This window comes from Polypterus senegalus, chromosome 2, assembly GCF_016835505.1.
Source record: "Polypterus senegalus isolate Bchr_013 chromosome 2, ASM1683550v1, whole genome shotgun sequence".
Taxonomy (NCBI): domain Eukaryota; kingdom Metazoa; phylum Chordata; class Cladistia; order Polypteriformes; family Polypteridae; genus Polypterus; species Polypterus senegalus.
In genome coordinates this window covers 80,942,191-80,956,037 of record NC_053155.1, presented here as the reverse complement: position 1 = coordinate 80,956,037, position 13,847 = coordinate 80,942,191, and the positions used below count along the sequence as shown (strand labels likewise).

The 13,847-nt window shown below is 40.2% G+C and overlaps 1 protein-coding gene across 1 annotated transcript in view; it reads left to right on the top strand.

Moving 5' to 3' along the window:
• Window positions 1-13,847, top strand: part of LOC120524385 (limbic system associated membrane protein) — an 851,776-nt gene that overhangs the window by 614,590 nt on the left and 223,339 nt on the right. The window contains exon 5 of the mRNA XM_039746241.1: window positions 5,147-5,272. Coding sequence (XP_039602175.1) covers window positions 5,147-5,272 — 126 coding nt within the window. The remainder of the gene's footprint in view (window positions 1-5,146; window positions 5,273-13,847) is intronic.

The window sequence follows — 13,847 nt, the reverse complement described above, 5'->3', positions numbered from 1 at the left end:
GTGGTCTTTGTATTATAATGAATTGTTAATTTTTTATTTATGTGCGGAGTAGGAGGAGTGTAAAGGGGGAGTAGTGGTAGTATTTGTATTAAAATGAATTGTTAATTTATTTTTATATTATTTATGTGCGGAGTAGGAGGAGTGTAAAGGGGGGGCAGTGGTGGTCTTTGTATCATAATGAACTGTCAATTGTTTTGATTTTCTTATTAATGTGCGGAGTAGGAGGAGTGTAAAGGGGGAGTAGTGGTAGTTGTCTGATATTTACTTTTTGTTAATCTTGAATATTGGGGCTGTTTATCTTATGACTGTGTATATTGTTAATGTTCATAATAAAGGTCATTTTAAAATTAAATTATCTATCTAAGCGAACTTTGAACCTGTTGCTCTTTATTATTGGCAACTTGAACCCTTGAACTGATGGCAACCACTGTAATTCTGAGTGCGGTGGGTGAACACTGTTTTAGAGGATGTACTGTCTGTAATACTTGATTTTTAAATAGGTCTGTCAGATTTTTCTATTGAGAGTACCTTATCACTTTATTACTCCATTTTATCCATTTATTGCTCCATTTATACCGTTTCTTTTGCCAACATTAAGACTTCAAATCTAAAGCCAACTGAACATAAGTTAAAATAGACTCAAATGATTTATAAAAATTAACTTAATATTAAAATTCAAGCTAAAGACACTGCTTTATGAAGACACTGAAACACTGTAGGCTTTTTGCAGGCTACTTCTGTGAAATATACCTTCTTCCAGCGTGGGGCTTGAACCCATGGCCTTACCATTAAGGGCAATGTGATCTACAGTGTAAGCTGGCCAGGCTCCTGATTAACAGGATCAGTTAGATTAGGACACGTCTAGAAACACCTATCTAGAAGTCCTTTTTGTTTTACTCTCATAATAAGAATTTATACAGTATATATTTTTGTGTAATTTGCAAGTGTGGAACAGTGGTTAATGCTGCTACCTCAAAGCTCCTACGTTTAAATCACATTCTAGGCACTTTTTGTAAAATCTGTTTCCAAGTGCACAAGTATTTTCTCTGGGGACCCCTGGTTCTTTTCAAAGACATGCCTTTTAGAACTTTTAGTTGGCTGTGTAACTCTAAATTGACCCAGTTTGTGTAAATATAGGGTGCTTGTGTGAGGGTCTTATGAAGGACCATGTTTGGTTCCTGCCTTATGCATAGTCCCTTTTGACCCTGTACTTGAATAAGCAGGCCTGGAAAACAAATTAATATGATTTCCTAGGAAAGAATACAGATGGTGCATGTTGCCTCCCACAAATATCAATTTGTTAGAATATTTATTTGCTCAAACACATTGAGCTGAAAACATACTTCTTTATCAGTACTCTGCTTTGTGTTAGGAGTGTACAGTATATAATGCTAGCCTTTCTAGTTGTTCCTTAACCTTGTAGGAAAAACAGAGAATTTTAATTCAGTTAATTCCCTGTCCAACGGAGAGATAAGGTGTTAACGATAATGAAATACCTCATCTCTGCAATCCCCCTGCATTCTGGATCTTTGCAGAGTAGAGATCACTGCCGCTGGTCAGTAGACTTTGCCGTTTTGTTCCATATGGTGACAGTCGGACTTGGGGCTAGGGACACATCCTGTCCAGGTTTGACGAAGTGACCATTTTGCCCTTCCAGATTGCGAAGCAGGCCTATATCATTCGATGTTCTCCATGATATTTTTGAAAGGTTGTCCGCGAACTGGGTGGGCAAAATATTCAGGTAGAGCACTCAATAGAAACTAACAGGTGACTTGTTCAACAACCTATCGGGCATTGTTTTCATCTGGCCTTAGCCAGTGCCTGGTCCTGCCACATAGAGTAAATGCCTGCGAGTGATTTGCGGTTCAAATCTCCACTCATACACTAGCCTTGCCTGCTGTTCCGGGACCTCCCCACCTCTGTCAAGTGTCTCTGCCTTTGTGATGTCACGCTGGGCGACATTCTCCTTCGAGAATTCATAATAAGCCCCTTCTGCCTCCCCTTTCAGTGTTGACCCTATTCTGTTTGCTCCTCCTGCACACTCCCAATATGGTCCATCTGGTGATATTAACAGTATTTGGGACAGAACTCATTCCTGGTCCTTCCAAACAGCAACACAATCCTCACACTCAGTGATCTGGTTGCCTACCTGGACCATTACAGACTGGAGTTTTGTTGTGATGGATAATAGGGCATCTCTTAGGTCCTGCTCCTGGGTCATCTTGGTGCCAAAATCCTGCAGACTACGCCAATGTGATAAAAAATCAGGCAGCAGATAGAAAAAGGTTTGGGGATGGCCACCCTGTATACTGAAAAATCAGCAAATGAAAAGAAACACATCTTTACAGTTTCAGATTTCTGAGCGCCACCCCCCGGTCTGGCTGACAAACAACACTATTTGAGCCTGTAAACTTTCCCCCATGTACACTTGTGTGACAACTTATATCAAGGTATATTTATTGAATAACTAAAAGACTATAGAAACATGATTACTTCATATATTGGCATAGAAGACAGGAAGCAAGACAGTTAAAACAGAAACACATATTACACAGAAGAGTGGTTGTTCACTGGTAATTTAGATTTCTAATTTATCTTGGCACAGATAAACAGTTTTACGATATCTTCAAGGATGAAGTCGTATGCTTTGTGGAGATGAGTACTGTTGCTTCTGGTTCTAGTAGATAATTGTTTTATGTTGGAGTGCACTCCTGGCGTTTGCTACATGATCCTTTGCCTGAGATATGTATGGTGTGATGCTGCCTTTTCTCAGCTCACTGTTAGGTTCTTTGGGGTGCCCTCTGCAACTTCACAGGTAAAAGCATTACTTTTTCTGGCACAAGAGTGTAGATCCCAAAGTTTCCTTCTTGAAGTAATAGCTGCTTCTCTGACAGGGCTTCAGTCACTGACACAGAGTTTGGCTAGGATATTAGAGCTAGTTTGTGGCATCCATCTTCAAGAGAAAAGATCATCAGCATTTAGCACCCTTAAAAAAGAGAGCAGCTCATCTGCTTTCAGGTTTCAGAGAACAAGAAAAGATGAGTGCAGTGGGTTTTTGAAGGAAAGTGTAACTGCGGGTGATTGGATCAAGGTCATCTTCAGTTAAAGAACCAGTGCCTTTTTATGGGAGCTTTATTTTGTCTATCACATACTGGTTCAGTTCAGTTTGCAGTCATGAGCCTTAGATGAATATTCATTTGGATGTCTTTATGTCTGAAGGGAGCTCTGCAAAGTGTCACTTCAAATTTGATTTACACCTTTGTTATCAGATGGAGTACAGAGCTGTCCAAAGTTTGGGCCTGCTGGCAGATTTTTGCACCCCTTTTAAATATGTCATCTTAAAAGGCTCTATGTGGCACTAAAAGCCTAACAAAATTAGCAATGCCCGCTTTGTCCTAAAACCTTGTTTATCACAGAGGCAAAACTGGGAACTTATGGAAAGTGTATCCTGTGTGTATGGTTTGAGGTTTTGATGTGTGATGTTAGATTGTTTATCTCCATGCGGTTCTATCTCTCATGCAGTTACAGTATAGCAACAACAACAACAACAACATTTATTCATATAGCACATTTTCATAAAAACAGTAGCTCAAAGTGCTTTACATAATAAAGAATAGAAAAATAAAAGACACAATAAAAAAAACAAAATAAGTCAACATTAAGTAACATCGAATAAGTAAGGTCCAATGGCCAGTGGGCACAGAAAAAAACAAAGAAAAAAAAACTCCAGACGGCTGGAGAAAAAAAAATAAAATCTGTAGGGATTCCAGACCATGAGACCGCCCAGTCCCTTCTGGGCATTCTACCTAACATAAATGAAAAAGTCCTCTTTGGATTTAGGGTTCTCACGGAAGGGATTGATGATGAATATTAATATAGTATAGAATATTAATAAGTGTTATCTGAATCATCCTTTATAGTTATGGATCTGCCCATCTTACCCATGTACTGGCAGAGACGTATGCATGTGTCCTGTTTCCAGGCATGTACCTCTTACTGAAATAAGATCTCCTTGGGGCTTTCATAGGACAAAATGTGTTTTTGGTAAAATTGTCTTCTGTTATATGCATATGAATCTCTTCTTTAAATAGTTCTAAATGGGTCCTGTGTATAGAACATTTATCATAGAGTTTCCAATATCTTTTCCTTTTTTCTATCAAAAACAATTTGGCCTCCACCTTAGTTGCCATCTATCGCAGTCTACCCTTAATAGCAACTTTGCGGCTGAATATCTGCAGCATTATGTGTATTCAGGCGAACTATTTCACAGTAAATGGAATGTTAATTAGCTGGGCTATATATCTGCAAAAGACGGCAGAAAGTGAGGAGTGCCAGGTCATGAGACAGGTGCTGATGCAGAAGAAATAAAAGCAATTATTCTGTTTTAATAGTTCTAAGAAAAATGAAGATTCTGTTCTAATTATCATAACACCGTAGTATTACTGAAAGTAATCGCTCAAGTGCGAAGTAAATTGGGGCATAGCCGGCCAATTGTAGCAGTGAAAGTGAAAGGTCTGCTATTGGAAATAAAGACTCATTAGCTCAGATTGGACAGAGCGGCTCAACTCCATCTGCTCAGGATTAATGAGAATTGTGCTGGCCTGCCATGTTGGCTTGTGTCTCACAATTCAGGGCACTGAGATTCATCTCATCCAAAATTCAATCTGCTAACCAGAGTGTCCCAAAGACAGACTGATGATTGGTTCTGTGTAGGCCAATGGCCATGGAGTTAAGGCTAAGGGTCACTGCTGATGTGGTTACAGTGGGTCACAGGGGAAGAGGCCTGGCAGCATGTCAGTGCAAATGGAGGTACAGGCAGTAGCAGGTAAGAAAGAACAGATTGACAACTAAAAATAAATAAAATCCACACTTAGATCCCTCTTTCTCTATTCAATAGATTAAAAACTAAATTAATCAAATGTCCTATTTTTATGAAGCAGCTTATTACTGGGGTTTGGATATGTGCCAAACCAAACAGAGAATGCCTTCTGCTGCCAAGCCTGTTTTCATGCGGGTCTTTCTTACCTTATCCGGATCTTTCAGTCAGTGTGTTTAAATAATCACTTCTGTTTGTAGCCTTAAAGTTAATAATCACCCCGAAAAGCACGACATATAAAATAACGATGTTCCTGTGTTTTCTTCTCAGTTCCGCCAAGGATCTACAACATCTCTTCAGACATCACTGTGAATGAAGGTAGCAATGTCACATTAAGATGCTTAGCTAATGGACGACCAGAGCCTATGGTCAACTGGAGACATCTGACTCCTTTAGGTAAGTGAATCCTTCTTAATGGACATTTGCATTTTGTTCTCATCAAATACAGCCAGCTGGCCCATGGGAAACTGCACCTTTGAGGTTTTGCATGTACATGCAAGCAGAGAGTTTAATTTAATAACTAAAGCCCTGGACTCTAAACCACAAAGTTTGTGGTTTTAGACTTGCTGTGTGATCAGGAACCTACCTCTGCTTCAACTGTAACTCTTCTAAACTGCCTTGAATAAAGGTGTCAGCCAGGTATGCAATAAGAAGTCAACTAATATGGCATGAAGAGGCAAAGGGAAATACTGAAAGAGGTAAAGGTGGACACAATTCAAGGCATGTTTAAACAATAAATATGGAAAGAAGCAATTTGACCAGTCTATGGTTCACATATATGTGTATGTAAGCAATCATGGGGGTTGCTCAAAATTCATTCTAGCTGCTTACCTGGTATAAAGAAAAGGTTACTGTTCAGAGGTGAGCAGCCAAGAATGTCAATACAGGTGCTGGTCATAAAATTAGACAAAATCATGACAAAGTTGATTTATTTTAGTAATTCCATTCAAAAAACTTATATATTAGATTCATTTATTACACACAGACTGATGTATTTCAAATGTTTATTTCTTTTAATTTTGATGATTATAACTGACAACTAATGAAAGACCCAAATTCAGTATCTCGGAAAATTAGAATATCAATTAAGACCAATGCAAAAAAAGGATTTTTAGAAATGTTGGCCAGCTGAAAGGTATGAACATGAAAAGTAGGAGCATGTACAGCACTCAATATTTAGTTGATGCTCCTTTGGCCTGGATTACTGCAGCAATGCAGCGTGGCATGCAGTCGATCAGTCTGTGGCACTGCTTGGGTGTTATGAGAGCCCATGTTGCTCTGATAGTGGCCTTCAGCTCTTCTGAATTGTTGGGTCTGGCGTATTGCATCTTCCTCTTCACAATACCCCATAGATTTTCTATGGGGTTAAGGTCAGGCGAGTTTGCTGGCCAATCAAGAACAGGGATACCATGGTCCTTAAACCAGGTACTGGCAGTTTAGGTGCCAGGTCCTGTTGGAAAATGAAATCTGCATCTCCATAAAGTTCGTCAGCAGCAGGAAGCATGAAGTGCTCTAAAACTTTCTGGTAGACGGCTGCGTTGACCTTGGACCTCAGAAAACACAATGGACCAACACCAGCAGATAACATGGCACCCCAAACCATCACTGACTGTGGAAACTTTACACTGGACCTCAAGCAACGTGGATTCTGTTCCTCTCCTCTCTTCCTCCAGACTCTGGGACCTTGATTTCCAAAGGAAATGCAAAATTTACTTTCATCAGAGAACATAACTTTGGACCACTCAGCAGCAGTTTTGTCTTTAGCCCAGGCGAGACGCTTCTGACGCTATCTCTTGTTCAAGAGTGGCTTGACACAAGGAATGCGACAGCTGAAACCCATGTCTTGCATACGTCTGTGTGTGGTGGTTCTTGAAGCACTGACTCCAGCTGCAGTCCACTCTTTGTGAATCTCCCCCACAGTTTTGAATGGGTTTTGTTTCACAATCCTCTCCAGGGTGCGGTTATCCCTATTGCTGGTACACTTTTTTGTACCACATCTTGTCCTTCCCTTCATCTCTCTATTAATGTGCTTGGACACAGAGCTCTGTGAACAGCCGGCTTCTTTAGCAATGACCTTTTGTGTCTTGCCCTCCTTGTGCAAGGTGTCAATGGTCGTCTTTTGGACAACTGTCAAGTCAGCAGTCTTCTCCATGATTGTGTAGCCTACAGAACTAGACTTAGAGACCATTTAAAGGCTTTTGAGTTAATTAGCTGATTAGAGTGTGGACCCAGGTGTCTTCAATACTGAACCCTTTCACAATATTCTAATTTTCCGAGATACTGAATTTGGGACTTTCATTAGTTGTTAGTTATAATCATCAAAATTAAAAGAAATAAACATTTGAAATACATCAGTCTGTGTGTAATGAATGAATGTAATATACAAGTTTCACTTTTTGAATGGAATTACTGAAATAAATCAACTTTGTCATGATATTCTAATTTTATGACCAGCACCTGTATATTCAACTACTTGACACACTCAGGGAATTAAACCTTCTGTCTTGACCAGAGAAAGGTATGTTTGATCCTAATCAAGGTCTTCAAAATCCTAACAGCTATCAAAATACTTGATCCAGAAGAACTCAGTTAGTCTGGGACTCAGGTACTTAAGGACAGTGGTGGAAATTATATGGGAGCTGAGGAGACACTTGCTGGCCAGGAAAGTGTAGTGAATTTCAGATGGCATGTGCTAACTTCAACTAGAACTTTCCTGCTATGCCTTCTTAGTCTCTCAGTAATGCAATCCAGTCAGCCAATACTCCACTTTTAGCCTTCTAGACCCAACTTTGAATGAATGATGTCTATAATCTGATTTTAATTTTACGTGTGTGCTTCTGTGTTTCTGGTGTGTGATTTTCACATTTTTTTTAACTTCAGTCAATCTAAAAGGCTGTCAACAGTTGTTACGTGTGTTTCATTTTTACCCCTAGTAATGGTTTAATGGGTTGATTTTTTCTGTTGGGCTTTGCAAAAGTATCATCTATCCTTGGATCAACATGATTATGTGAATTAACGTTCTCTACAACAAGATCTATCGAGTCAAAATGCAAAATATCAAACTACAGGCAATTTAGAGGCAGAGCTGAGAGATACATTCAGTTCAGATATTCAGCCAACATTTCTTTAACTTGTGAGATAAAGGAACTGCCAAATTTCACATTAATTTTTCTCATTTTGTTTCTTAAATTTAAACAATTTATGGCATACTTTGCATCTGAGGCAGTTATAACAGAGGTCACAAAATGAATGTGTTTAAGATACACACCTGTTTAAGCAATGTGTCATGTTTTTGTTTTTGATTGAGAAGACTAATTTCATAATTTTTGTTGTTGTGTTGGGTGTGGCGAGTGTTTTACCTGTGTGTGCATTTAAAAATAGTTAAAGTAGATGTTTAGCTCACAAGAGAAAAATGAATGAGACATTGGTCAGGCTTGGAAGGAGGGGTAAATATGGGACTTGGCAGTGCAGACCTCATTAGAATTTTACTGGAGTTCACCTTATGCTATAATTATGCAAAGATACTTCACCCCCATGGTGCTGGGTTGGAATATAAACATGTAAATGAAAGATTGGGTTCAAACGGCTCTCGCGTGGATCGAATGTTAAATATTTCTTACTGACTGGGGATGAAGATGGCGGGACTGAGCGACTGGAGGCTGTGCAGAGCCTACTCTTTTCTCTGCCCCTGTGTCATTCTGCTTAAGCACAGGACATGTCAGTCAGCTCCATGTCTTTCGGGTTGGTTTGGTGTGCCTTTCGTCGGCATGCACGTCTCCACTTAGCCCTTTGACTCTGTGCTTTGTTTAGCTTTCTTTATGCGTGCCTTATTAGAGTTTAGGGACCAATAACTCTGACAGCGTGGTTCAATTGGGAGCTATCTGAACTTTATCAGTGCTGATCGCAGAGAGACACCTAGCCACTCAAACAGCGTTGATTAAATTCAGATGAAATTTAGATTAAATTAAATGGTGCATCTCCAAGACTGGAGAGAAGCGATGCCGAAAGCCATTGTTTGTTTTTTTTTGTGTGATTTATTGAGTAATTTTGAAGAACTATTACACTGAAGCTCTTTTTAATTTCTGCACACAGAACTGATTTTCATGTTAGAAATTACAGATGCAATTTGGTGAGTTTCAAATGATATGAGCAATTCGCCATGAGCAGAATGTGAGAATAGGGCACATTAACTTCAGTATAGTGTCAGGGGGGTGGAGGTGGCAAGGGAAGTTAATGAGAGACAGAAATACACTATGTAAAAGACTGGCAATGGAGGACAGACAGTAAAGCTGTCCAACATTTCTCTCACCCCCACATTCTCCATCAACTTGTTGGTATCACTAATGTCACAAAGTTGTAGACCCAAATTGCTGAACTTCCTTGGGACACTTTGTTGTCAGTTTCATACCCTTTTATGCATATTTCTAGTCTTGGAGCCACACACCCCATTTTCATTTACACTTCAATGTGCCAAGACATGAAGGACCAAGAAAAGACAAAACCTGCTTTTATTTTAGCTGAAGACTGGATACTAGTGATGAGCAAGCACCAAAGTTTTCGGGTGTTCGGTCCAAACACATTGCGATGTTTGTGTGCTCTACCGAGCACCCGAGTATAATGTAAGTCAATGGGAGACAACCAGGTACCCCCTGCTCTGAAGAGGGGAGGGTGCGTGGTCCATTGGAAAAGGTCAGAAAGTGACAGAAACACCACCCAAACGGACCGGGAACAGCATGGGGACAATGTCTGGATGCATCTTGGACTCTCAAGTCGCTGCTGGGAACCAGTTTGTACGAGTTGTACGCCACTTTAACAGACTGACAAAAGCACGCCCAAAACCCCCCAAAAAAATCAATTTTACAGGAAAAATGACGCTCTAAAACATTATACTGTATGCCGGTGCCTGCAGGTGAGCTGACGCTGTAAAACATTATATGACAGTGCCTGCATATATAGCACCCGGTGACGTGTTCCGGCCAGCCAATCACTGTAATTCCAGCACCTGACATGGCTACTGGCATTACAGTGAGGGCAGCACTTACCTACCCCTTGATTGGCTGTCTCCAACCCGCGAAACGTGCGGGGCGGAGACTTGAGCATGGCGCATGAGCACATGTGGTGCTCGTTCGAGTAGCGCCATGCTCCGAGCATAGCGATGCTCGAGCTGAACCCATGTTTGGCCGAGCATGCTCGCTCATCACTACTGGATACGCAAAATACAGTGGTGTGAAAAACTATTTGCCCCCTTCCTGATTTCTTATTCTTTTGCATGTTTGTCACACAAAATGTTTCTGATCATTAAACACATTTAACCATTAGTCAAATATAACACAAGTAAACACAAAATGCAGTTTTTAAATGATGGTTTTTATTATTTAGGGAGAAAAAAAATACAAACCTACATGGCCCTGTGTGAAAAAGTAATTGCCCCCTGAACCTAATAACTGGTTGAGCCACCCTTAGCAGCAATAACTGCAATCAAGTGTTTGCGATAACTTGCAATGAGTCTTTTACAGCGCTCTGGAGGAATTTTGGCCCACTCATCTTTGCAGAATTGTTGTAATTCAGCTTTATTTGAGGGTTTTCTAGCATGAACCGCCTTTTTAAGGTCATGCCGTAGCATCTCAATTGGATTCAGGTCAGGACTTTGACTAGGCCACTCCAAAGTCTTCATTTTGTTTTTCTTCAGCCATTCAGAGGTGGGTTTGCTGGTGTGTTTTGGGTCATTGTCCTGTTGCAGCACCCAAGATTGCTTCAGCTTGAGTGTTGACGAACAGATGGCCGGACATTCTCCTTCAGGATTTTTTGGTAGACAGTAGAATTCATGGTTCCATCAATCACAGCAAGCCTTCCAGGTCCTGAAGCAGCAAAACAACCCCAGACCATCACACTACCACCACCATATTTTACTGTTGCTATGATGTTCCTTTTCTGAAATGCTGTGTTCCTTTTCCGCCAGATGTAACGGGACATTTGCCTTCCAAAAAGTTCAACTTTTGTCTCATCAGTCCACAAGGTATTTTCCCAAAAGTCTTGGCAATCATTGAGATGTTTCTTAGCAAAATTGAGACGAGCCCTAATGTTCTTTTGCTTAACAGTGGTTTGCGTCTTGGAAATCTGCCATGCAGGCCGTTTTTGCCCAGTCTCTTTCTTATGGTGGAGTCGTGAACGCTGACCTTAATTGAGGCAAGTGAGGCCTGCAGTTCTTTAGACGTTGTCCTGGGGTCTTTTGTGACCTCTCGGATGAGTCGTCTGTGCGCTCTTGGGGTAATTTTGGTCAGCCGGCCACTCCTGGGAAGGTTCACCACTGTTCCATGTTTTTGCCATTTGTGGTTCGTTGGAGTCCCAAAGCTTTAGAAATGGCTTTATAACCTTTACCAGACTGATAGATCTCAATTACTTCTGTTCTCATTTGTTCCTGAATTTCTTTGGATCTTGGCATGATGTCTAGCTTTTGAGGTGCTTTTGGTCTACTTCTCTGTGTCAGGCAGCTCCTATTTAAGTGATTTCTTCATTGAAACAGGTGTGGCAGTAATCAGGCCTGGGGGTGGCTACGGAAATTGAACTCAGGTGTGATACACCACAGTTAGGTTAGTTTTTAACAAGGGGGCAATTACTTTTTCACACAGGGCCATGTAGGTTTGTATTTTTTTTCTCCCTAAATAATAAAACCATCATTTAAAAACTGCATTTTGTGTTTACTTGTGTTATATTTGACTAATGGTTAAATGTGTTTGATGATCAGAAACATTTTGTGTGACAAACATGCAAAAGAATAAGAAATCAGGAAGGGGGCAAATAGTTTTTCACACCACTGTAGAAGATGAATGGAATGAGCAAAAAATCCATTTTTTTATTTCTTCTGACTAAATTTTAAAGGCATACTTACTGCTTTGTTTGCCCCAGGATCAGTATTAGATTGGGGTTATTTCAAAATAGTGCATAAGTCCAGTTGGGATAAGGCATATGGCGAGGTAGTTAAATGGCTGGAATAAAAGCACAAAAGTGATTGTCTTGTCTTTGGCACAAAAAATAAAAAATGCTTGTCTGCCCAAAATATGAAAGGAACTTTAGAACCATGTTTTCCAAAGGGGCCACATGAATTATACATGAACAGATTCCCTTTTTCAGCAGTACAGGGTATGACTAAACTGTTGCACACACTTGGAGTACTCAGGCAAAGGAAACACAGAGACATCAGCTTGATTTGTAAAAAATCCAGTAATTTTTTAGTGGACGTGTAAAATGATTATACATCAGACAGCTACTTATGCGTCAGGAGCATTGTGAAAGGAACTGTCTGTCTCTACATGGGCATCCTTTTTATAAAAAATCTTTATAAAAATTTGCACCATTCTGTTCTTGTGTGTGTAATCACAAGAAGTACTGTCCAAAGGTGTGTATATGAATTTAGTTTGAAACCAGGCCTGACAATTTCTTTTTTCATAGATATGCCCACTGTTAGGTAAAACTTTTTTTTTTTATTTTGACTGTTTTTCTTTACTCAATTAAAAACCTCCCAAATGCCCTTTGTCCATGTGGATTTAGTCAAACATCTGTCCAAAACAGCACACTTGACCTTATTTTAACTCACTCCATTTAAGTCCCTCTTTAGTGGGTCAGGTGTCCCTTTTCATATGTAGATCAGGAGGTACTGTAACAGACTGCAGTTCTGCGCTGATTACCACTTCACAGATGGGGAGTCAAACTGGTAAAGCAGTCCCCTGATGATGGATTTAGTTCCTTCTGGTGCTCAGATAAACACTGGTATCCACAAGTTCACTGTGGGGCTACTTTTTGACTTGTGTACCATATCTGCCACACTCCTCCAACTGGCTTTGCTGTTCATCAAAGGTCGGACACTGGCACTTGACACTCGTGGTGCTTACAAGCGTGAAATCAGACATACTGTATATTCTGGCAGAAATTCCAGATCGCCACCTGTCAGAATGAAAACCAGAACAGGAGCCAGTACTCTGAGCCCTTGTTGTGTCAGATGACCAGCGGGATCCAAGGGAATGAGAGCATGAAGGAGCATCCTTTTGTGCAAGACTTTCAGTTCTGCTGTGTTGTGGACAGTAGCGTCTGTCTTTACTGTATGCACTGTTGTCTAATACAACAACAACAACATTTATTTATATAGCACGTTTTCATACAAATAATGCAGCTCAAAGTGCTTTACATGATTAAGAAAGATAAAAAACACAAAGAAAGTAAGAATTAAAATAAGGGAACTCTAATTAACATAGAATAAAAGTAAGGTCTGATGGCCAGGGAGGACAGAAAAAACAAAAAAACTCCAGCTAGCTGCAGAAAAAAAAACCAAAATCTGCAGGGGTCTGTGGCCACGAGACCACCCAGCCCCCTCTAGGCATTCTACCTAACATCAATGATCTCAATCGGTCCTCATTGTACTCAGGGTTCTCATGGAAGAACTTGATGATGACGTTCACGTGGACTTCTGGCCTTTAATCCGTCAATGTAAGGATATCATGTTGCTTTGATCAGGTGGTGGTGGCGCAGATCGCCACCACAGAAACCAGAAAAAGAACAGAAGAGAAAGTAGAGGTTGGTACAGATTTTGAATATGAATACCATGAATAATAATGATAAATAATTGAATATAAAGAGCATTGTTATATTACATTTTTCTTTATGTCACTATATCTGGACAATGCTGTTATGAGTTTTATTCACATGTGCATGTTAAATTTGGCACACAGGGGCTCAGCAGTTAGAATTGCTAGCCAAGCATTGGATTAAATAGCCAAAGACAACTGGAGGCTTGTATAGTCAGCTTAAACACAGCATAGTGTATTTCTGTCCTCTGTCAGCACAAAACCATCTTTCCTTATTGGGAGAATGAGAACCAGCATGTAAGCACTATGATATTTCTGTATTTTGTGGAGAAGGAATTCAGCCCTTGTTTGGAGACAGAGAAGACCAGCAAGTGAAGCAAGACATTATAAAG